General features: G+C 39.9%; 1 protein-coding gene across 6 annotated transcripts in view; it reads left to right on the forward strand.

The window, feature by feature from the left end:
- Positions 1–26,405, forward strand: part of TRPS1 (transcriptional repressor GATA binding 1) — a 214,470-nt gene that overhangs the window by 27,746 nt on the left and 160,319 nt on the right. For 3 of the 6 annotated variants that reach the window (XM_083823833.1, XM_083823828.1, XM_083823829.1), the window contains exons 2-3: positions 10,707–10,865; positions 13,907–14,835. In XM_083823833.1, the coding sequence (XP_083679959.1) occupies positions 10,829–10,865; positions 13,907–14,835 (966 nt within the window). In that variant the 5' untranslated portion in view covers positions 10,707–10,828. Of the gene's footprint in view, positions 1–10,706; positions 10,866–13,906; positions 14,836–26,405 lie in introns of those variants that run through there. The other 3 variants (XM_083823832.1, XM_083823831.1, XM_083823830.1) reach the window with 2 other exon arrangements.

A 26,405-nucleotide genomic window follows, 5' to 3' on the forward strand; every position in this document is an offset into this window, starting at 1 on the left:
CTGTGAATTGTAGAGGTTTGCAGGAACTGATTAGCAGCTGGTGTAAAGGACACAGGTTAATGCCTTATGGCATGAAGATTTTTATCAGCACATGCAGTTAAATGTACGTGAGCAAAACTAGACTTTGCATACTCTTGCTATAGCTGAAATGATAGGTAGTATCCTTTTCGTATTGTCAAACCTTTTAGAGTGACTGTGAGCAAAATCAACATGTGCAAGAGTGTCCCTGTTGTTTCTATTCGCCATGTCTACTTTAAAGGGAAGAAAAAGAGAAAAAAAAGGTATTTCTTTAAATCCAAAGAAGTCTTAACTCTACCTGTCCAATTCTCAGGACAAGTGAACTGCTGGGTCTGCAGCATGTAATCTTCATTCCACTACCCACCGTAGACTTTCTGTTTCTGAGAGTTTCGTATAAAAATCTTTTGTATGTTTCTGTTGCGGATTTTAATATTTTCAGGAAGTTTCTGAAATCTGTTTTTTCTATAACGCGTCCTGATTTTTTTTTCTCCAAATCTTATGTCTCATTCTTCTGTATTTCAAGTTCTTTACAGTCGTGACTGAAATCAAAACACAATGAGACATTAGATATTGATAGGTCAAGCTGTTAGAGAGACGCAAGGGGATGACAAATTTCAGTGATTTCAGAGATTACTCAAGTGTGCGCGTGCTGCCCGGATTACAGCATACTGCACAAGAGCACACAGATACCGGTGGCGTTCTAGGTAGGCAACGTTCAGCTTGGGCTGAACAAGCCACACTTTTTCTTCCGGGATTTGCAGTTTGCAAGCCCCCAGTGCTTCCAGTGTTTGAGCTCAGGAAGCTGGAGGCAGCTGCCCCGCGTACGCGCCGCCTTGTTCTGGCCACAGCCCCGGCGTACCTGCAGCGCTGCAAGCGCCTGCGGTCTGTGGGAGCACGCTGCTCTGCTCAGGACAGCACCACCAGGCCGGTGCCCAGCCTTTAATTATCCCCGATGCTCTGAGCGAGCGTCATACGGACTTACTCCCCGCGTTGAAGTGAAACAAGCATGCCATCTTGTGAGCAGGCAAAATGGGAGCAATAGGTAGGTCCTGCTGCGTGCGGATGGAGACAGTGTTGGAAGCGTAGGTGTTGGATGTTTTCCGTCAGGTTCAGAGGAGATCCAGAGCTGCAACAGCGTGAACGTGTCATAGGATGGGAAATCTGATAGACGGTTTAGATCTGAGCGTCATAAAGAGTAATTGTTTTATCTGGTAATGGGTCAAGTTCTGTCAAGGTGCTGTGGGGTTCAATAATGTAAAAGGTTCTTTTTTTTTTCTTTTTTTTTTTAAGAGAGCCTCAATCCCGTGCTTGGTTTTACCAGTTGATTCTGATGCTGGAGAAGCCCCAAGCATTAGCTACCTCACAGATACGTGACTTTTGTTTATTGTAGTCTCTGTACTTTAGGTCATGTATGCATATATACACTCATCTTGTTATCTACATACAAATGGTTATGCAAATGCCTTATGACATTAAGATTTTTATCTGCGTGATCTTGGGCTGTTCTCGTTACTCACAAGAAGAGAAGCCACGGAGAAGTTATGAAGATCATTTCTAATTCCTCTCATGTATTCTTTCAATACATACTGCTTAACAAAAGAATTGTTTAAGAGATGCTTAAATGTAATTGGCTCTGATTTCATCTCTGCCTACCTGTAAAGCAAGGCATCTTTGTAGCATAAATCCAGTTGTACCAGATTTCCAGGGATAGAAACTTATAGCTAATGCTAATTCTCCAAAATTGACTATAACTATTGTGAAATGTTCTCTTCAGAAATACCACAATTTTCAGGTCCTGCACCAGTTAATCAAGTAATTTTAGAAGCTGGATTCTCTCCTGATTGCTAATGGTACAGAGATCGCTTTTGCAGCCTTGTGTCTTGCAGTTTATCAGATCAGACCATTGCAGGAGTAATTATTTACTCTTGACTAGTCCCATTTTGGGAAGAATCTGCACACTGATGTGTGGCTGAAACATTTATCTCTTGGGTTGTTTTAAATAACAGTTGTGGATGTTCTGAAGCTATTCCTAGACTGGAAAATTAGAAGCAGCCCTAGCTTGGATTGATTGGCGTGGGGAGAGCAGGCAGCAACAGATTATTGATTGGGCAGCAGCTAGCTGAGCAGGATGACACGATCTGCACTCAGCCAACTGGCTTACATTTGGCAGTCCTTTTGCTCAGTTGTGGTTATCTTGCCCCATCTGTGTTGGACTCTCAGCCTCTCCACCTAATTGGCTGTGTTAATTTGTAGCCCGCACCTTCAGATCTCAGGTACATCCCAAATTCCTTTGCACAAGTTGCAACATTACTTCAAAGAAGGTGCTGTTGTAGCCTCTGCAAATTATTTTGGGACTTTTTTTAGACTCAAAGATGCCAGTGAACCCAGAAGTTGCTTTAATAAGTTGCTTTCTTTATAAGTGAAAACACGTCAAAAGCTTTCCATTTTTTTTTGTGGGATATATCCCAGTGCAACAAATCAGCCCAACGTCGTTGCCGGATATTTCTTAAAACTGGTGAGGTACCGGCTTGGGAATTGAGGTGGCAAGAAGGCAGCTCTGAGGAGGAGGACAGGAGCAGTGCGGTAAGGCTCGCTTGCGCATAGGGGATTTCTGAGAGTGGAAGTCTTGGCGTAATCTGTGGTTGTACATTTATTTACCTTTTTTTTAGAGAAGTTCTAGGTCTATTTTTAAGCAAACGTTTAGGTGTATTACTGATGGAAAAATGATACAGTCAGTGTCCAGCTCATTTCAAAACGTATCTTAAGTGGGGAAGAAAAAACCTGTCCATTTTGTTTGTTCTCCGTGGGCTGCAGATTCCTACTCAACTCCTATCTGTAGTGTTAGCGGCCGTCTATACACTGCAGTGTATGGATTCTGCAACCTGTGTTGTCCTTGCGTTTGTGGAAATTACATATTTAGCTCTCAGAAAAAAATCAATTTTGAAATCTTTTTTGTGTGTTTTATGGTCCTGGCAGATTTCCAGGGTTTGAATTAAATTTCCGATGTCTGTATGGGTCTGTATGGTCGAGGCTAATGTGAGGGCTTTTGGCACTACCACACCACGCAATAAAGAATCAAAGCCAGTAGAGTAAAGAAATCTTCTATCAAAAGCTGAAAGCTAAATTCATAAAATCACTTATGCAGGCATTATGAGATTTTCCCATGGAACATTTATGTGGGAGTTGGGCAAAAACTGATTCAAGTACAGCATTATTTGCACTACATATATTCATCCAGCAGTCAACAGGCTGAAACTGGCACCCCTTGCCAGCTTTAAAGGAATGCCAGTGCACGCGACCTGAAGCTGCTGTAAAGCCGCAGAGTCGCGAGGATTCTCCTTATTCTGCGCCCTCCTTGACCATCTCCTACCAGAAATGAAGTGGATAAACTAGAGATCGTGATCAGTAGCGAATGCAAGTGCTGTGTTTGATTCTTAGGGCCATCTGAAAAATGATTCTCTGTATTAAAGCAAGTTCATAACAAATCACTGTGATGGATGCATTGCAAGAGTAGCTTTCCTGTCGGCATTCTACTTCGTTCCTCAGCTTAAAAAGAAACATAAATAAGAGATAAAAGGGGCAAGCAATAGAAGTACCACTCACAGTGAATCCATTTTCAGTTGCTTTGGTCCTTTTTGTGTTTTACTTTGTTTTGTTTTAAGAAAGTGGCTCAGTGTTTCTGAATTAGCGTGGAGACCATACGGTCTGTGCTGCAACAGAGATCCTTTCCTAGTTAACAGGGATGCTTCCAAAGGCAAGGTAATTCACCACTGCTTTGGCTGGAGCTGATACTGGGCTCCAACGTCAGTTCTCTAATTTCTGACAAATCGCCAAGATTTCTTGAATAGGCACAGCTTTCGGTTTTGTGTAGGGAACACACAATCCACTCTTTTGTTGTGGTTGCCACTGCTGTTGTTTCTCCCCCATTCACAATGGAGAGTGGGGTTATTTGTGCTGAGTGGAAACTCAGTGCCAAAATCTAGCTTGCTTAAATTTAATGTGATGTTAATTTTTGTGATAGGCATCAAAGGTATCAGAGTTTGCAGTACGGATCCCCTGGTATTCTGACCTCCAAGTCAAGAGGTCATATCAGTGACCAAAGCTTTATCTGTCACAGGCATATCAAGATGAGAGTTTACTGGATGATTCAACCCAAATGTATAGAAACTGTTTATACAGAGATTGCCAAACATTTTCCATTGCTTTTCTTTTTATCTAAATTCTTGAATATATTACTAAATAAAATAGTCTGTGTTTGGAATGTATGGCTGTGGGATATATGGAAACTCACAGCATGTGGGGGGAAGAGTTAGAATAGGGAAATATAATAGTTTTGTAAACTTTACGTGAGTATAGGTACATCATATATAGACTCAAGATTCAATTTGCTGATCAAAGCATCCAAATAACTTTGGATTTAATAATGTCAGCAATGAATGCTAATATATGGAAATTGAAAAGCATGGGGCAACAATAGCTAGCCACGCTTACCAGTATTACCCTGCAGCGTGTAGATTTACATTTTTTTGTTTTGTTTTGAAATCACTGTTTGGAAAATGTGTGTTCTTTTTCCCTTCTCCCATACTTCTGAATGTGGGTTCTCCTGAGCAAGTTTAGACAAGATTCAAGCAAAACAATAGGAGAACATCACAACCTTTGAAGGCTCAGCTTGGATAGGTACCCAAAGCCAAAGTCTGCTTTGATGTACACGGGCTCAACTCCTGTTGCCCTCGGTTGCCCTATCTTACCTATGTAACTTGTGTCTGGAAACCCTTGCCAATTTTTTTCTACTTCTTAAAAAAAAAAAAAGGACATTTTTGCAAACTCATGTTCATCTTGGTTCTAGTCTGGTTGGAAAAGTACTGCAATAATGCACTCTCCAGTGATAGTCTAATATTGCTGTTTCAAGTCCAGGCTGTAGTCTTCTCCCTCCTTCCCGCTTTGTAGTTTTGATCCAGCTGAAATTTCAGCTGTATTTCAGTTGTGTTGTTTTTTTTTTTCTGCCCCTGCTTGGAAAGAAAATTATTTTAACTTTTCTGTAATACTAGCCAAAACCATACTCTTTCTCTGTTCCATCTGCTCCCCTTCTCCCACATAAGTTTTTGTTCCCTTTGACTGAAGTTTTGGGCAAATGAACTTGGACGTCTTTCTCCCGTATCACGGGTCTCACCTAGCAGAAGGGAACATCTCAGTCGTGCCTCTCTCAAAGACAGTGGGGCCATTAGTGTCAAGGGAACTAGCATCAGCCCCTTGTATACTTAGTGCAGAAGAAGAAATGAGTCACTTGTGGCCATACCTGGTTGCCCTTGCCTGGGAGCCAGGAGGTCGCCTTCATTCCTCACCCTTCATCTCAGCGTAGCAGTGTGTTTGCCTCAGCCAACACACTCAACTCGGATTCAGTTCTGAGTCATTTGCAAACCCTAAGCTCCCATTGTCTTCAAAGGACATTTGGATTAAAAAGAACATAATGTTTACTCAGGCTGAAAAGAAATTGAAACATAGGAGATCGCCACACCTACTCGAAGAGTTTGGAGAGACAGTTTTGTTGTTTTTACCATAAGGCCAAGGATGAACAGGGGGGCTGTGATAGCTGTACCAACAGCCTAGAGGATCTTTGTCCATCATAATTGCTAGTGCAAGGCTGAAGGGAAGCTCCACTGAAAAGAATCAAATTCAAAATGCTGAAAAAATTTGCTCTTACTAGTTTATATTTAGATGATAAATGGAGAGCTACAAGATAAAACCGATACCAGGATCATCGTAATGTTCACACAGATACTGGACACTTTCACTGGAAGTGAGGATGTACAGACTTATTTAACAACAAATTGTAGAACATACATGAGAGATAATTAAGGGATATAAACCTTCTTACTGTTCAGAAAGTAAGCCACTGTCTAAGTGCTGAGGATTAGCAGCGATTTATTTTTCACAGAGGTAGGCGATTCTGTGTCTGTCCAAAGGCAGTTGAACCTTCTTTGAAGGCTCTGGTATTGGCCGCTCTCCAAGGCAGAACACCAGACTAAATGGACCTCTGGCCTGATCTAATAGGGAGTGCTGTGCAATCCTATAAAGTGTAACGACTGCAAATTAATAGAATAACCAGAAGACTCAGCGAGGATGGCGAGGCTCTCGGAGGAGGTGTCAGTCCTGGCAGAAGTCAGTTATTTCGTTGCAGTAAGCAAATCAGGCTGGGTTCTCTCTGCAGTGCAATAACAACAGATTGGGGAGCATGCAAAGCAGCGTCAATACATAAAAATTAAACTACTTTTAATACACAAAGCTGAGCTTAGATAAATGCAGAGCGGAGAAGCAAAGGCACAATATTCTTTGAAAGTGTGGCCTTTTTATGCTGTTTTGGAGACTAATTTACGTACAAATAAAATGTCAGCTTATCCCATAACTGTCATGATAAATTGGAGCATTTAGATTTTTGTGCAAGGTGCTCTTTCTGTACCTTATTAAATTACAGGATCTTGGCCTTTTGCCAAGTGCCAGCTTGGGGCTTCCTGCTGAAAGACAGCGAGGGATACGGGTCTGGAAGTCAGGAGAAATCAGGTGCAGCCCCTAGCCGAGATCCCTGCCTGCAAGTCACCGTGAACACCTTGATTTTTGCATCTCTGTAGATCCTTTTATTTACCCATAAAACGGCACTGGTATTAATTTTTCCAGTTTCACAAGGTTCTTCAAGGTTTAGCAGGTTGCCAAATGCATCGAGTATTTTTAGATGCTGTACTGAAAGCCAGGGCAAAGCAAATCTTTGCCGTCTCGGGCTCCCCATTGGGGATGGATAAATAAATCGCAGTGGAGGTCCGGCAGGAGCAAGCGCTTTGCATCAGGCTGGTTAAACGTAGAGCAGCAAACTGCCGTGCCCGGGCACCCTCCAAAAAATAAGTGGTTTTGCAATTCTAGACTTTGGGTGCCTGATACTGTAATATTCTGCCCTGCGTTGCCTCTTTAGACCGATCACCTTTTGCCTTCACTTTCTCCTGAAAGTGTCTGCATCATAACCCCCCCGGTGGTGAGCTTAAAATGAACTAAGTGCCTGGAAGTAAGTTCAAACGATCTGTTTTGAAATGCCACTCCTAAACTCTCTGAAATGAGCAAGTGTCTGTTTTATACCCATAGAAAGGTTAGATTTATTCCAGTGGCTAGATGACTACTAATAATGTACTGTGCTCTGAAGCATATGGTAATAGAAAAGATTGTTTTGAATTAATTTGCTGTGAATTAATAAAGAGATTTATTTGATGAGAGTTGTTTGAAGGTGATGACACTTTGTAGCTGAACAGGATTTAAGATGTCCAGAAATGCACCTTTAGAGATTTGAGGACGATCAGTGTTGGGAAAGTGAATTTAAATATGTTGAAGCAAGCTTCAACAAATTATTTTTTTTTCTCCTTTCTTTCATTCCCCTCCACTTCTTGTTGTAAACGTTTTTGAAAAAATTGCCAAAAGCTCTTGGTGAGCTGGTGATCAGGGACCACAGAGAAGGGCCTGAAAGTCCAGCAGAAGAAGAAAGGTGGTGAGCACAACAGCTTTTTGATACAGGACTAGAAGACCTATAAGGTCCTAAGGACCTATAAGGCATGATTTTGTCCTTGCGTTTTCTAGACCGATGAAGCTATCATAATTTCAGTGGAGCATGCAGGGTATAGAATATCAAGTAGGTACGTTTTGACTGAATGCCTGATCCTGCCAAATGTTAACTGATAAGAGGAGGTGTGTTCTGCTCCAAACAATGACAGGCAGGAAAGACTCGCCATGCAGTTCTAGAGCTTGTAGAAAAATGCATGTAGCTTAACAAGCACTTGGCAGTGAGTTTCTCTTGCTTCACACCATGGTAGCCCCTGTCTTAGAGCCCAGCGTGGTTGAAGAAGCTGTTGCAAAGGCGGAGGAAGAGGTCTTGTTGAAGAAGGAGTTGCTTGTAATTAAGCTTATTCTGCCCTCCCATGGTTTAGGGCCTGATTCTTGAGTTCCTCACACAAAAAGTCTTTTTTCTTCCCCTCCCTTCTCAGCAGACAGAGGTTTAGACGGGAGCTTTGCCCAGTCCTGTGCCGCTGTAGGCTGGGGTTAGTTTGCATCTCATGTAGCACATTCAATAATTTTAAGCAAAGGCAGCATAGGACAATTTCACCCAGACTGACCAGTGTATTTACAGAATATTATTAATTTTGAAAACGATGAAATTAGAAAAGGTACAAGCCTTTGAACCTGGGGCCATCCTGATGATCTTTCTGGTATTGCTGAGCGCAGGGAGAGCGCCAGAAATTTGCTCTCAAGACAAGAGATTTCTGTCTAGAGCTCGTCTTCTTACAACTGCTCTGTTGTTGTAGAGAGAGCGGGGAAAATGGTAAGGTAGGGGCTCCAGATCGTTTAGGGCTTTATGTGCGGGATAGAAGCAGACACTTTGAACACAGAAGGGTTTTTTATATAAAGCACAGCAGACAGTCTTTGTAGCACATTTATGTGTAATAAGCTGGGTTTTGTTTGTGTCTTGCTTTTTTTTTTTTCTGTGGAAAAGGAGAGAGAAATTAAAACCACAGCAGTATTTTCCCATGCGGCTACGGTGAGCATCCTGCGATCTCACATGATCAGCTGTCCTGGTGGGGTGGAGTGTGGGAAGGTGTCAAAATATGTCTCTCAATTTTTTTTTTTTCTTAAAAGGGAAAGCCAGATGAGTGCCAAAAGCCCTGTTCTCTTCTCTAGCCCTGCAGTAACAAACTACATGAGTGTATGTTATTAAGATGATAAGATTAAATTTCTAGCTACTAACATGCTATCACAACAGCAAAGGGGGAAAAAAATCTTGAAAAAATTATGAAAATTAGCCTGACGGTCTCCTTTTAATAATAAGATCACTCCCAACCCCAACAGACAGTGTAGGCTGGAATTCCACAGGGCTTTTTTGTGGTACTAATGATTTTAATAATACTTTGTGCTATGTAGCACCTTTCATTAGAGGATCACAAAGTGCTTTACAGTCACTAATTAATTAAGCCTCACAACACTCCTGTGAGATAGGTAAGTATTAGACATATATTAAGCTGAGACACTGAGAGTTAATGATTTTTTGCTGCATTATTCTGGCAAAATGATTGATGTTTAAATGCCGTATGTGCATTATATATGTGTGTGTGGGTGTGTAATATATATGAGTGTAAAAGTATTAATTTTACTATCCTTTAACAAAGAGGTCCTACTTGAGCCTGTTGAATATAAATGTGTATTTTCATTTAACTTCTTGGTGCTGCAGCATATTGATTGATAACATCACGGTCTTCATAGACCCTTGACTCAGTTCGCTATTTGTCTGCTTGTGCATCTATGTGTACAAGTATTAGTCAGAGACGCATCACAAAACTCAGACCTGTTTCTAAATTCTGTTAAAAAGAGAACGTGACTAAGACCTGACCTAAACCTGCAGAGCAAGCACAAGACAACAACCATACTATTGCAGTAGGCTTTGATGACAAGTCATCACGTTCAGTAAAAGTAATGAGTAGCAACAGTGACCCAGTGTGAGAGCTGATGATCAGCAGATAATTAGCTATTGTCTTCACCACGAATAAGAAACTATTGCTTATCAGAATTTGCTTTCTTTTTCACATAAAGTGCAGTAGTCGCTATGGTAATTCATTGTTCTGAATTACAAGCTGATTTTAGTAGAAGATTCCACCTTCTGCTTCCAGGTATAAACTATGGGTGACTGTTTAACAGAAAAATCTATCTGTCAGATGCAGGAATCAATAGAGTCGCCTTGGCTGGTTTGGGGTGAAACTATATATAGCTGTTAGTATTATTAGTTCTGCTTTAAAATAGTTGAGGGTGATCATATCAAGTAAACCAAATGCACGTGGTTTAAAGGTAATTTCACCGTAAAGAAAATAAGATACTAAACCCTGGATTATGGTGCCCAAAGATGAGTTCTGCAGCCTGGGACATGGCCAGAGTTCCCACAGCTCAAGGCGTCTTTTCATTTACATCAGGCTTAGTAATTTTTTTTTCTTTCATTTTGGAAACATCGCCATTTCCAGTGATGAAAAGGTAGTTCAGTCCCAGTGTCTGTTGAGCAGTTGACCTCTTTGCTAAACAGCCAAGAATCTTGCTTGTTATTGTGATGGCATTTTTGAGATGTGGATGGTTGCCCACTAGCAACTAAACTAATACCACTAAATTCATTGCAAGTGGGACACTAGGCAGCCAGCAGATGATAACTTTAAATTGCTGACAGCAGAGCCTGGATTTGAACCAGTTATTTGGATTCCGTTATCACAGCTTTTAGCCCAGTCCCATTACAGTACACAATACCTGTTAATATATGTGAATTTTTAAAGCACTTTTATTTTCTACGGCGCTTATCCAGCTTGTTTTCAACACATATGTGAAACTTATTTTAAACTTACTTTTTGGTGAACTTCATAGCTGAGGTAATTTTTGCCTTGCTTTCTGTGTGTGTGTGTGTCTGTGTGTACGTATGTACAAGTGTGTGCGTGTCTGCCTAAGGAGAAGGCAGACGTGGTATTTCATGCTTAGCAGAAGTAGAGAACAGCAGCCACTATTTGTATAGTGCCCACTAATAGCTGCATGTGAATGTACAATAGGCATAACAATGTTTTTAAGTAAAAAGCATATTTTGAATACATAATTTAGGAAGGAAAACCTTTTTTTTTTGTTTTGTTTTGCAGATATACAGATCAGCTCTCAAAATGTCTTCTGTGTCTTCCGTGCATCTTCTAAGACAATTGCATTAGCCCGCCTGCTAGTTGACTAATAGAATTAATAATTGTAAAAAGCACTCTAAAGCCACATGCCTTATGAAGTCAATGCTGGGTATGATTTTACAAGTATGTGATCCATTTTTTCAAGTGAAATTGTTAACTGAAAACGTTCTTGGCACACAATAAAACATTGTGCAATCTGTTATTTGTCTTAGAGATAATAATTTCAGAGTGGCTATATTCTTTCTGTATCTAACTTATGACTTGCTAGGGGATGGTTTCTTCAATTTAGGAGTATTGCAAATGTAGTTTTATTTACATAATATGTCTCTGAAAACCGATAGCGGTGGAATTTCAGCGACAAAAAAAATACTGTCTTTTTTTACTGTCCCCTTGAGTGGATATCAAACAAATAAATTACAGATGATTTTTCAAAAACTAAAAGAGAAAAGGGGAGAAAATACTTTTAAATTCAACTTAGGAAAGTTTTTTGTGTTTAAATCAGTGTTATCTTCTTCCTTTCCTTCCCCAAGTGTAGAATACTGCATGAAAGAGCTCCATTAGGCAGATTCCACCCCCTCCCCATTAACACACAGACCTCCAGATAGGTCAGGAAAATTTGAGCTAAAGTATCTAAATCTGGAGTACTGTCTAGTTAGACTGTATACAGTCCAGGTTTTTCTTTTCTTTGCTTTTTAGGGATTTTTTTTTTCTGTCCTTCTCTTTGACTCTCTTCTGTCAGTTGCCATGAAGATAGCAAAATCTCTAAACTTTCCTTATCTGCCAAAAATATCTGTAACAAAAACATTTTAAAACATTGCATTCAGTCTTGTTTAATTTTGACTGAGGTAACAGCCATGATGTTTACTTTCTTGATTTCTGATTTTTTTTCTTCACTATGCACAGTCAAGACTCCTCTCTCTGTCCTCTAACTGCCACGAAATACATTTAAACAGCAGTTATTTTAAAAAATGGTTTGGGCTATGCACCAGGCTCCAAGAAGAAAAATACAGACTTAGGTGAACACCTACCAGAGATGCCCACCAATATTTTTAGTGCATGTTAACCAAGAGCATTCATGAAGTCCCACAGAGCGGCAGTAACGCTAAAATATCTTTATACCTTGAATTATATATGTGTGTATGTTTTTTTAGTAGGCTGAGTCTGTATCATAGCTCTCTTACCACAGCAGGAAATCTTTCTTTTCTCTTAGTTCTGAGCGACTTCATGGTGCAGAAGTTACTGGGAAAAAAATAGCAAAATTCAGAGCATACATACTCTGGTAGGTGTGGTTGACATGAAAGAGGAGGCACTTGGTTCCCAAGCATGTGTGCCTTCCACAATGAGGAATCACAGTAGGCATTTAAGAAACCTATTAAGACCACACGGAGTGTCAAAATTTCTGTAATAGGAGCTGGCACTCGGCGTGAAAACCGTCTCACTGCAGCCGATGCTGCCTGTGGATCAGCTCAACCACAAAGACAACAGAGCCAGCCCAAGACACAAGTTGAACACTTCCCCTAAGAAGTTGTCTGTTTTTATCAACATAGCATACAGTGCCCTTTCATGTGGAGCAGATGTAAATAAGAGGATGTACAGACGCCTGCTCTTTTATTTTTAACCTTCATCCCCAGCCGTACTTCTCAAAGTACTGTTTTGAGAAGGTCATCCACAGCTTTCAAAGGTCTGGATTTAGCACCATTTGGAGTGCATCAGCACTGCTCCCAGAATCACCAGGTGGTCTTCCCTTTGCAGAGCAATATATATCTATATATACACGCATACATATATTTATATACACAGTGCCTCCGCACGTGCCTGGCCATGGCTGGCCTGGGAATGGGCGCTCGGGCTCAAGCCTGCAACTTGCATCTCGTGTGTGGTGCTGCAGGCTGCTGCCACCGGACCACACGCAATCTGGCAAAGAGAAGCATCCATCATTGTATACAGCATTGGCAAAGATAAGAGCATAGAAAAAGTTGTAGCACATCTGTCTTCTGCCCATAGCTAGCATGTGAACACAAATGGATCAAAGCAGCTGGTGGTGAATATCAAATCCAGAACCAAGCAGTGGAGAGTGCAGGGAAGTTTCATGTATGTATTTTCCTAAGTAGGCTGGGGAAGGTGAAGATTTGTAGTGCATCAGGAATTTGGCTTCCTAACTGCACATTCTGATTATTTGTTCTTCCACAATATCCCCTGTTCAGCTAGCAGCTAGCTCACTGGTGGCAGACTGCTTCTTTCTCTCTGATCCTTATCGCTGTCCTCTCTGAGCTTTCTTCAATGCATGCGGCAAGTGTGCCTGCAGATTTAGCAGCAGTGGCTGTGCCGAGAGGAGGGCTGAGCAGAGGAGCCTTGGCTGGCTGGATCCATGTGGGTTCCAGGTGTTCTCTGGCTAGATCCCTACTCACCAGCACAGCAACGTCAAATGTCTGGATCCAGGCCTGTAAAATTTTATTGACAACGGGTTTCCTAATAAAGTTAGTTTCTCTTTGTTTGGCAAATAGAACTAATTACATGAATAATGGACTGTGGGGCCAGACTCTAGAATATCCATATAATCCCATTTGAAGTTTATAGGCAGTACGAGGGGGAGCTTTTGCTGCAGAGAAGCTGATACCTGCTTAGGAAGGATCTCTCTCTGAAACCTCTCAGTTGCTTACTCTCCTAAATCTGTTTCTTTCCTAATAACATGTTGAAGTGCTCCTGACTATGTCTTTTACATTTATTTTTGCTAAACTACATTATATGTACTTGTAGTGTACGGACATTAGACTACAAGGGTTTATTCTTCTTCTTTGATTTTTAAAATTATTTTAAAGGAAACAGTTATTCAACATTAATTCTGCCAGACTGTTATCTTCAGAAAAGATAACAAAACCTGTAATTTACTCGCTGCAATGGCAGTTTCTGTAGGCTCTAAAGTTCTCTTTTAGTTGAGTTCTGTCTCAGTATGACCACTTTTTTTAATACAAAGTTTCAATTTTCTGCATAGACTAAAAAGCTGCTTGACAAACGTTTGCTGAAAATTTCATGTATTTTGTATAGCTCAGAATGCTTTAAGAAGTGCCAGGCTTGTAATCTGTTTTGTATCGTGAATAATTCTATAGGGTTTTTTTTTGCTTCTTTCTTTTTTTTTCTTTTTTTTTTTTTTTTCTCTGTGGTAGATATGGTCCGGAAAAAGAACCCCCCTCTAAGAAACGTTGCTAGTGAAGGTGAGGTACAGACCCTTGAGTCTACAGGTACTGAAAGCGAAGAGTCTGGAAGGAAAAAAGAATTTTCCGCAGAGCAGATGCAAGAAAACACTGACCAGGGTGATGCGGCAGAGTTAAATAACAAGGAGGAACTTTGCACGCATGTCCAAGAGCCATCTTCCAGCATTAAAAAGGACTTGAAAAGCTCAGTGCTGAGTGAAAAGGCTGGCTTCAATTATGAAAGCCACAATAAGGGAGGAAATGTTCCATCCTTCCCTCATGATGAGGTGACAGACAGAAATATGCTGGCTTTCTCATCTCCAGCTGTTGGGGGAATCTGTGAGCCCTTGAAGTCTCCTCAGAAATCAGATGCAGATGACACCCAAGATGTGGCCCGTACCCCGTCAGGAGATGCAGCGGAGACAAATGAGGAGCATCAGATGTCGCCAAAAGCTTCAGATGAAACAGTGCAAGTGCAAAGTGGTCAAACCGATGGCCAAGGCTCAAGCCCGGTCCCCATGGCCTCAAAAAACCCACAAGTGCCTTCAGATGGGGGTTTAAGGCTGAACAAATCTAAAGCAGATTTGTTGGTAAACGATAACCCAGATACGGCGCCTCTGTCTCCAGAGCTTCAGGACTTCAAATGCAACATCTGTGGATATGGTTACTATGGGAACGACCCCACAGATCTCATCAAACACTTCCGCAAGTACCACCTAGGCCTGCACAACCGCACCAGGCAGGATGCTGAGCTCGACACTAAAATTTTGGCTCTCCACAACATGGTGCAATTCAGCCACTCCAAAGACTTCCAGAAAGTCAACCGCACTGTGCTTTCGGGGGTGCTGCAGGACATCAATTCCCAGAGGCCTGTCTTATTAAATGGGACTTATGATGTGCAGGTTTGTATTTCCCCAGTCCCCCTGCTTCTGCTAACTGCCTTCTCAGCTGCGAAGCTGAGCCTCTCCTACCTGCAGTTACAGTATTTCACGTAACCTGCTTAAGCCTTACGAACCATTTGGGGCTGTTTTAGCCAGGATTGCTGCAGGTCTGCTTAGCATCTTGTACACTAGAGAAATACTTGGCTTTTTGACCAGTGATATTTCTGTGTGTGATTTAGTCATTGTGGTAATCAATAGTAAAAGATCTTATTCAGCAAACAGGCAAATTGCTGCATTGGTAATCATATCTGAAGGATTTGCTGTCCTGGAAAGAAAATAGCAAATAATACTGAAAAATAACAACCAGAGAGACAAAAGACAGCAGCTGGAAATTAAAAATGTAGTCCTAAATTATCCGCTGCTGGGAGTCAAGATTTGGCTTATTGATTCTTTATTAAGATAAAATAAATGACAAGTCTTGGCAGCTCTACAGTCATCTAGTGCCAGATAAACAGGATACACAATGGGTATTTAAACTGTTTTTAAGAGTAACAACGTCCTTCACATCAGTAAGCCTGCAAGGAAAGGAGTATTGCCTCAGTCATTTTCTCATCTAGTTGGAGCAGTGAAAAAAATACATTTTAGATACTGCTGTAAAAAAGAAATCTTATGTTTACCACGAAGAAGTGGACTAAGAAGTTTTTTTTCTTGGAGTCTCTGTTAGTTTCTTATCAGTTAATGTTCAGTTAGTGGAACAAAATCTTTGCTTTTTTTTTTCTTTAAGATCCTCTCATGACATGAGAGATGTTGAAGAATACCTCAATATTCTGTGGTAGAAAAATTCAGATTTTAAGAAAAAACAATCAGGAACAAAATTTGCATACAAAATAAGTTCAAATTTCCATCCAATTTCACGAGCATGTTTGCACAGGACATGACACCTGACCTGGTAGCAATGAGCAGACGAAGTGCTAGGATATATTTAATGAGATTATTTTTATATTTCTTCTTTTAAAAGAAAATGTAGCAGGTGGAAAATATTTAACAATGCTTGAAGAAGTTGTAGCTATAAGAAAGAAATTTTGCAAACCCGGTTAAGATGGTTAATACCTAACTTCAAGTAAGAAGCTGAAACAGGAACACAAGTCAGGAACTTGAGGCTTTTAAAATGATTTAAACTTTTCCTCTTTTTTCAGAAACTCTACAACTTCTTTGTGGAGCAGCAAATCAAACTAAGGTTATTATTATGCGTAAAAGCTGCAATCTTTGAACTGCTGCCTTATTAAAAAGATCACTTCACTGTCTCGTGTCAGACACTCCTGTCAAACTGTGATTAGAAAGCAAATACGTGATTTAGTTAAAAGAGGTTAGAAGTGAATAATGTCAGAATTGGAAATGATGGTTTATAATTAGCACGTAGTATGATGTTAATACCTGGATTTCCTGCTATAGTTTCAGTTTGCTGACTCCGGGGACAGCATCTTAGAGCAACTGATCCATGCTGTCAGGAAGACATTCAAACTGGAACAGCTCAGGCATACAGTATAGAGGAATTCGAGTTTCTAAACACACTTTCATTTCCTCCAAACAATTGTTTCGTTAGGTCCTTAGTTATTTATAGGAAAGTTTATGCTTGATTAGAATGAGCTGGACACTTTTCCTATGCAGTGCTTTCAGAAATAAAACAGATGTGAGAGCTATCTCAGTTTGAGCTGATAGAAGTAGAAATAAAACAGCTGAACCTAGACTATACTTGTCTACTAAACCCTGGCAGTAAGATACTGCAGGGAAGACAAAAAGCGGTAGGAAACAGCCCATAGATAATCTACTTAAGATCAGTCTTTTCTCAGACGAAAAACATTTTCCAAAATAGAACAGACAGCCTATACAATGTTGGCAATTTATTTTAAAGAAAAAAATTGGATCTGGAAACTTAATTTTTAAGAGTGCTAATTTTCCCTGCCCAATTTGGGAAGAGAAGATTAAATAAGCTTTTGTGCCAAATGCCATACTTCATCACTTGCACATGCACCAGATGTTGATCCAGAACATGTCAGAAGATAAGTAACTGATTAATATTTTTATGCTTTCTCCTCCCCCATTCTCGATACAGAGCAGCTTTGTGAGATTCATAAACACAGTTAAAAGAACATTTGAAAATCCCCTCTGCACCCACACATGTTTATATTGTTACTATGTCCATTTTGGAGGGGATTTTTCTCAGGCATCCGAACGTCTGGCATCTCCTGCAGCAACGAGGGATCGCACTGACCGGAGCTGCAGTTAAAATTGGTTGAAACTCCTGTGGTACAAGGAGAGGGAACTGAACCCAAATAATTGTTTCATCTAAACAGTATTATTTGGTATAGGTACCAGGCTAAAGGAAAATTATCCCTTTGTAATTAACTTGAAATAGTAGTGGACTGAGCTTAAGATCTGATTTATTGATCCCTTTGCACTTAACAAACCATTCTGTTGTAGCTGGGGTGGAAGGTATTGATAGATTTATGGTCTCAGGCCAGGGTGCTGGGCGCAGAAGAAGCTGGAGGATGAAGATGAGTGACTTTGATCTGCCTCACAGCGGTCAGCTGGAGACCACTGTATATGAAGATTTGCACTAGTGAGGCATCCTCTTGAGCCCTGTAGTTTGCATTTGTAACAACAACAAAAACAATGGAAAAATGTCTGAATGCAGAAAATATCCTATCTGCAGATACATGGGGATGTGGCCCCTTTACTAAGTGCATTTTTAGGTTTACACCACAGAAGTAAAGTGTCCTAGAAAACCTTTTTTTTTTTTTTTAAATGCTTAAGCCCCTAAACCCAGGTTTTCTTTTTCTTTTTTTTTTTTTTTTTTTTTGTACCAAAGTCAGCAAAACCGTAGGGATGCACATTTGGCTTTACATCCAGCTACAAAAATATTGGGACTGTGTTTTGCAGTACATAAACAGGATTTGGTTGGGAACCATGTAAATAATCCAAGATTTCTGGCCTTAATGGGAAGATTTTATTTGGCTGGAATATTTAATCAAGCAAAATTTCTTTGTCTTCTCTGAAGATGTGATTTAGTTTTGAAATTCTCTTTTATTTGTTGTTTCCATTTTCTTCCTCAGAGGTTTTTATTTCATTGAGTTACGATAAATTCAATAGGGTCGGGTAAATTCACTGAGCTGTTTCTGGGAGATTGACTTTCTTTCCGGTATGGATTTTAGAAAACATTCGCTAGCACATCTCTGAATTCCCAGAGAATGTCTCCTCAGCTTTATTGCTGTTATCAGAATAATATTTGTAGTGAGTTCAATGGATCAGCTTTTGCTGATGCCACTCATTGCCTTTTCTTCACATTTAGTTAATTGATCAGTCTCTATAGGCAGCTTCGTCTTGCTGGATATTTTAGCCTACGGTTGGCTAAAATGTGGGTGTGCCTAAGGCAGTAGACTTCAGGCCAGATCCAAAGACTTAAAGCAAAATTCAGCTGACAAATGATAACAGCTACGATGCTGAAAACCATTTCTTTGCTGATGTATGATTAAGTGTCCTGGGCTTGATCTAACGGCTCTTTAATGTAAAATATGGAAAGGTCTGGAGACAGACAAGTGGGTAGCCAGTAGGCAGGAGTCTTTTTTCCATCCCCAGATTTTTAATGAGTGAGTGGGATGGCTTCAACAGAAGGGCTGGAGAGTGCTGTCTTCCACACAGCCCCTAGCAAAGGGGTAGGACAGTTGGTGCCAGTTGTCCAGTGAGGGCGAAGAAGTGGGCTTGAATCCCCTCAGACAGAGCGAGGAAAGGAACCTTCTTTTCCTGTTTCCTGAACAAGTGTTCAAGCCATTAGGCTATTGTATAAAAGGGAGCATGACCCCATTTCCTGATATGTTTTAAAAGAAAACAGTGTCCCTCAAAGAAAGGGACAGACATGTCTGCATTCAGGTGAGGGTTTCAGATGGCATGTCCCAAGGGGGAAGAGTATTCATGCAGCCGTGAATGAAGACATACTGCAGTGCTCAGCATTTCTTACGGTCGACTCCGGGCAGCTTCACATTGTGTGTGCTACCTCTGAGGAGCTTCCTGCTCAGCGTGGCTCTGGTTCTGGAGCTTGTCGTCACATATCTGTCTCCTCTGATGTTCAGCCTTTAAAGAGATTCAGACTCCTTTCTGAAAATACTAAAACGTGATAGTTACTACTATTTTATTTTACTTTTTAATCCAGCCCTCTCATTTTGATTGTTTTATTGTTTTAGATACTGGCACAATTGTGCCTTGTGAGACAAGGAGAGAAATTTCAGAAAAGCTATGGATTAATAAAAGCTATCCAAAAATTTCTTGATTATATTCCAGTAAGCTGTGAAAAAAAAAAAGAGTTTTGCGTTATCTAACAACCCCACAAACTAATGAGAGATTGGCAGCAGATTTTTTCTTTTAAAATTCTAGATATCCAATATTGTAAGAGTTGTTCTATAATACTCGGGCTAATTGTGTGTCCTATATTGGTAACAACTTTTCCAGGATTTTCCTAGCAACTGAGCACCCATCTGGATATCCATCTAACAGGCTGCTCAGCATCCTGGAAAGCAGCAGAAGTGCCAATGCACACGATATAAAGCTCTTTATATTGTCTCCTTTATAAATCAGTTGTGAGCTCCATGTGCATGCACAGTTATGCACGTGTTCTGGATTTTAACATATTTTAACGTAAGTGTGTGACTAGAGCTCAGTGACATGGTTTAATGGTGGACTTGGCAGTTCTAAGTTAAAGGAAGGACCAGATGATCTTAGAGGTCTTTTCCAACCTAAATAATTCTATAATTCTAGTAATATAACTGACAATTGAAGTCTGGTCTAACTAGGATCCGGGTGAATGAGAACCAGTGGCTTGATTTTAATACCTTTTTGTTTTTTATCCTCTGCTCTTATATTAGCAGTTCAATCGAATACAAAGCTGTGAAGGTAAGACTAAAAAAGCTGAAGGGGGATCTGTAGAGGTACAGATGTAATCAATATCCCTTGTTGTGTTTAGGGCTTTCTCTACATTTTGGTGGTTTTGGCAAAGGGACTCACAGATACGGTGAGAATTCAAACTGGAGGCATAAACAAGTACAGCATTTACTTGTTTATTAGTACAAATCAAACCTTGTTAAAGTTCAACTTTGTCTTCAAGTGGGCTTCCTATAAGTACATGAGTACATAACTATTTGACGTGAAAAAATGAAGACATTTATGTGAATGAATTCCATTTTCCTCACATGCTTAGACAAATGGATCCAAATTCTTTGTTGTTGGTCTTACTGACTTTAGCTGAATTGTCCATGAGGTAGGAATTAGCTTTAAAAAAAACTGACCAACGGCTACTGTACATGATGTATCCTGGTTTCTTGGACTAGGTCATGTTATGCTAGGTCTTGAAGGAAGCACTAGAACAGAACTTGAATGAAAGTGTGATTTTCCAGCGAGGCTTATTTCATCTGTTGGCTGTGTTGAGGACTCTCCCCGGAGAAGGCAGTCAAACTCTCTTGGGTGTTGCACCTGCATATGTGCATACCTGTTTCTTTTGAGTCTTATTTCTGGGTCATGATCAGGCTTGGAGACTGCTGTGTACCGAGTCACGCCTCCTAAACACAGGAGTCAGTGGTCTCTCTTAAACCACAGGCATGGAGAAGAAATGGTGGCAGCTGGAGAAGCGGATGTTGGTAAAACACACATACATTTACATTCATATGCATGTGCTTGTGTGTATACATATATGTGCTTCTTTTTCTCATACTATATACATGTGTATAAATATGTGAAAAAGTACCGGTGGTCTTGTAGGCATCTAAATTCTATATTGAACATAGCTCGTAAGTAACGATTTTTATTATTGTATGTAGTAGAAGTTCTTTTCATCATTTCTGTAGATGCATGAGTAAGTTTACTATTCAAAATGATATGCAGTGATTTACAGCATGTCAGCTGCTAAATAGTAAGTGCCTGGGAACATTCACTTGTGCTGTGACAAAGATGAGCTATTTTAGCCTTCCTTCAGTGAGAAGTAGTCAACCCTCAAATGAGAGCATTCACATGGGCAGTTACTGTGGACAAGTGATGTGATGTATAGTCACAGCTTTCAAAGCAAATTTGTTTATGTGTTAATATTCCTCATCTCTATGTCTTGGATATCTGAAGACTATATAATGAAGAAAGTTGGTGAGACTAGTAATAGTCACAGATATATTTAAAGATACAAACTGCTAAGGTAGCCCACAGAAATGACGGCAGCTTAAAAAATAAAGTTGCTGAGAAAAAAGGAAAGTGGCTAGGTTTTCTTCTGGTGTAAATCAGTGCAAGTTTGCTTCTGAGTCTGAGAGGCTGTGTGAGTTTACAGTAGCCAAGGAACTGTCTGGTAATTTTATCTATACAGAGAGAGAATAGAAAGGATGGTGGCTTCTTTCAGTTGCTAGATGTTAGTCTGGTAGTGTTGGTTAGCAAATGAAAGTTTTGATTCAGTGTTCCTTACTTTCATTGTTTTTACACATCTGGTCTCCTGACCTTAATTTAAGTCCTGTTATTGTTCTGTCAGACTTCTTATTGTAAAAATACCCTGATCTGCTACCTTTTAAGTTCTAAAGTCAAAAAAACATTCTGTCTTCAATGGCAACAGAATAAATGTTGAGAAGAATATACTTGTTTTGAATGAGTGTGACCCAATGCTATGTTTTCTTGTTATGGTAAATAGAAATAACGCAGAAAGCCAGGAGTTTGCCCTGAGTCTTTGCCTTATGCAACATAGTTTTATCTACAGATATATTATCACAGTATGGTAAATAGTTTTAAGAGTGAATATGCTCTGAAGATTATCCTAGTTTTACATGCAGAGAGTGTGAGAGCAAGTGAGTTCTCCATATTGGAGGTTAGAGAACTGGGTGGTGTTACACAAAGTTGCATGAAAGCCAGGAATCTGTTCTGGCCTGCATGACATGAAGAACTTCATAAATGTGGGATGGTTAAAATGTTCTGGATGCTGTATTGCACAAAGCAAATGAATAAACAAGAGCATTAGAAAATACTTTAGGATTAGAAGATTAGGAGTAATTGGCAAAGGCAGACTGGATGGCTCAGGAGATTGGTAGGGGATCTAGAGCCTTTCACCTCCTGATTAACCAAAGATGTAACCCAGTTAATCAAAAAAGGTGATATATTAACATTTGATGTTCTAATGCAGATGGTTTCTCTAGTTTCTAATCAGCAGTTGCAGCAGAGGCCAGGGTCAAAGACATCTGTGCAAGTCTTACGGTTGAATCTCTTACGTGGATACAAGCCACTGGTTTCTGCTGGTGAAATTTTCTTCATGAAACACGATTGCAGGAGCTGGCTGATGTTGTCTTCCTTGATACATATATATATTTTTTTTTTTTCTTGTAAGCAAAACGGTATTTTTAAACTCCCTTGACACAATAAGATTTAGGATTGAACTTCAAAAAGGAGATAGGAGAATAGAGTACCATTTGGATCAAGGGCAGGTTAAATGTAAAACACCTTTAAAAAAAAGACAAAACATACCTTCCCTTGCTTAAGTCCATCTATTCCATGAAATCATTGTTTTCAGTCTGAATAATGAAGGTAGTATAGGCATACCTATTGAAAACATATAGTGCAATTATACTGCTTTGTTGAAGTACTTGCCAACATGCTGTAGAAAGTATGTTTTGAAACGTTGTCAATTATTGTGTTATCTTTTCTCCTCTTTCTTGCTATTTTTAGAAATGTGCGTGGTATGTGAGGAGATAGCTTATTTGTATTAGCACATGAACTTCAATTCTTGTGGTAAATTTAGTCCTGATCTTTTGGATTTTGATGTTTTTCTGCATTAATAGATGAATTTAACAGTTAAGAGTTCTGAGTTTCAGGGAGTCGTGCTGTGAAATGTATTTCAGTTTAATCCCCATCTGAGACCTGGCCTTGAAGAGCAATTTTTGAAGAATACCAGTGCAACCATCTCAAGCACAATAGTAATGGAGAAGCCATTCTAAATAGCCTTCTTCCTCTGTGCAACACAATAATATGACACAATGACAATAATACTGCCATAACAGTGGTGCTGCAGGAGTAAGTGATAATCGCAAGGTCTCACAAGAAAGTGACAGTGAAGGAAAGAACTAAATCGTGTCTCCCCAGCCCATACAGATGCCTTGTACATTAGGTTCCCTTTACAAAAAAAGGAAAGGTGATTTTTTTATGTGCTCACTGAAAGAGCTGTGGATCTAGAGATGCTGTATTTGCAGTGCAAGTTGTACAAGTACTTTTGCTGCCACTACTTTGTGAATACTGCTATATGATCTGGCACTTTGAATTCTACTTCTAGTAGAATTGCAGAGTTTAGCATTGCTTTTGTTTGTTCTTCTGCTTTATACTGGGGAGGAGTGTCTACTCAAGAAAATATAACTCTGTGAGGGCAAAGCAGGGGAACCGGTTTTGATGAAAACTGTATAAAATATGGAAATACTAGAAGTTATCACTTTTAATATCATATACAAATGTGGATATTGATTTCTAAAGTAAACATACATAGATCTCTTTTCACCCTTCTACTTCACTGTCCTTTATTTTTGCTGTTCCTGGGGATGGTCTGAGAGCAGGAGATTAAGGACAGTTACATACCCAGTGAAGGAGTTTGGTGCCCGCACATAGCGATATGATATGTAACTGAAAAATCTGAAAGTCAAGCCAAGTCTTGAGCAGAATGCATGAATGCAAACAGTTCTGCAAATGTGTAGGCTTCATCCAAATTTGGCTGGCTGAAAGCTGAGGCAGCCTCAGTTTATACCAGCACTTTTTTCCTCCAAGTGCTTCTCCCAGCCTGTGTGTGGAAGCCAGTTTCTTCACTTCTTTTTACCTGATGACCCCCAAAGAGGCTTTAAGTAGGTTTTGTTACTGCATGAGAAATGTTTTTTGAGTGTAATAACATTAAGATGACCCTGTGTTGCCTTTCACGTGCACGCTCTTCTAATGGGATACATTAATTTGAATTGTGGCAGGGTAGTCACAGAAATGCCAGCCCAATAATTGATAATCAATTAAAGTCTAGTGCTGTGAAGAATTTTTTTCTTCCCTATATTGCAACTGGTAAACACAAATAGTGTATGAATACTTAGTTCATTTTCATCCTTTTCTGATGCAGAGAAAGATGTGTTAGCATGGGACACAAATTTGCTATGTAGGCCACTAAGCAGGATTAGCAGAAGTTACGAGAATGTTGTGATTTACAGCCCATTGTATAAAATGCTAGTACGAATAATATGTTTTTTCCAGCATTCGTAAATAAAAGTAATTAGCAGTGAGCAGCGGCAGGGATTATTGTCATTCACAATTTCTAACTAATTTCTACAGAGTGTCTGCAAAATAGGTTTGTTATCTGTAGGCTCTGTAAATGGACAGCTAAGAGTAATGGATGTATTTACTCATTAGCGCCACTTAAGGTAAAGCATTTTGGCCAGTTTTCTGTGCACGCATCGAACAAACATACGTAACTAATTAAATGAGCAAAACCAGATCACCTTGCATCTGAAGCAATCACACAGTGAACTGCTGTTATTTTCTGTTTGCCATAATTCCATCAATGCTTTCTTTAAGTTGTCTTTCAACACCACTGAGACTTTGAACATTGAAATAGTGCAGTGGATGAGGGCCTCAAGTGCCAGATACTATGGAGCTCACCCAAATCCCACTGTCAGTGGATCAGGCTCAGTAAGGTTTTGTCTCCAGTTCTTTATAGGCATAAAATTAATAAAACAAGATATCCTCAGCAGTACAGAAGGTCTATTAAAACTTCCCTCCCGAACCTTTTCAAAATCAAATTCATGACTTGGTATCAGCACTTGGAGTCCCAGTTTAAGTGAAAATATTGTTATAGTTAAATCCTAGCTATTTGGCTCTCCTGCTCACCAGTGCCTATTGAGATATGTTTCTTAAACAAACATAAAGCAATTTTCAGTTTATTTAAGAAAAAGTTTTAACCAACGTGTGGGAATTGTGCTTTTTTTTTCTTTTCTTTTTGAATCAGAGGCTGAATAGCAGCTCATTACACCATGGTTTAGCAACTCTTTGACTCAGTATTCTGATGTACAATTCTGATGGGATACAAAGGATAGCGTCTCATTCTCTGAGCTAAATGGCTAAAAGGCATTTATATTATATGCATTTAAAATGTTTACATTTCATGCTGTCTGTATGTCTGAGTCTTTCCGTATGGTGTGATACTGAATGAGCAGTGATCACATACTTTCTTTGTGGCACAGCTGTTGAGGAGGAGACAAAAAATAATTACACCATTTGCCTAATGCATCACAACTGAATCGTGCAGAAATGTAGTAATACACTTACTGGTTGGGAGAGTGAAAATCGAACCCTTTGTGGAAATTTTATACTCCCTATAAGGCATCTCTTGGGCAGAAAAAAGGAGATTGTGGCACATGTTAGCTTCCACCCATGTCCCTGATAGAGTGGCGTAGACTGGCTGATGACAAAGGAGTAGCTGGCAGTGGATTTTGGGTGTGAAGAGGAGTTATTTTCTGGATGCTGTACATTGTTTACTATTCAGGAAAAGAAGTAGAGCAGCGGTGACACTTTTGTCAGGAGATTCTTTTTTTGGCCTCCAAACCAGTTGTACAGGAGCAGCAAATCCCCCTGATGTCACGGGGCAGGTGTGGTGCACTCCTGGGAAGGGCAGGCCTGCCTGCTGTGCGAACACATGGTTTAGCAACATAAGCTCTGGAAGCCGTGTTTCCTTCCTGCAGACAGACCATTTTGCTCAGAGATCATGAGAACAGTTAAGTAGACCTACCTTTTTTTTTATTTTTTGTAATTAGTGATGTCATGGCCTTGGGTGTGGTAGGTTTCTTTGCCACATGCCATTTTTCTACTGTAGTTTTTCCATCCTTGTTTTACTAAATTGGGCTCTGTGCATGAGAGGACGGAAGATTTCCTTGGAGAACGTCTGTACTGAGTAATCTTTGAGAAAACCGCCTCTCGTTTCAGACATCAACCACTACTGCTTTGTTAAAAGACATCCTGGCGGGTACTGGATACTCCTCCAGGACTGTTCTTTAAAAGAATTGGTCATACTTCAACCCAGCAATGTGACTTAACTCTTTTAAATTCAGTTTTTGTGTTCTCATATTTAGAAAGCAATTCTCTTGGGCATTTAAGCATGAATATAATTAAAACATGTAAGCATATTGAGAAAAAAAAAAAGACCGAGGGCTCATTCTTCTATTCCACACCTGATACAAAGTCACAGCAAAGTTTCCTGTCAAAGGGCTCAGGGATTTAGGAACTGACTATTAGATCGTCTATCAATAACTTGATTTAGTGATTTAGTGAAGGAAGCAACAGCCCTATCGAGGAAGTCTGAATTCAGATCATGTTGTGGATGCATGCCGCAGTTTCCTCAGATGTTTAGTATTCATATGGAATATATATTCAGCTGTGTGAAACATTTCATAATCTTCATCAACAAATGCTAAATAAGTGAGGGTGTAAGTATGATATCTTGCTACATTAGTACAAGTGCACAAATGAAAATGGTGGTGACGTTGTTTAATTAAGAGGCTTATGAGTTA

This window comes from Anser anser (assembly GCF_964211835.1).
Source record: "Anser anser genome assembly, chromosome: 2".
Lineage (NCBI taxonomy): Eukaryota > Metazoa > Chordata > Aves > Anseriformes > Anatidae > Anser > Anser anser.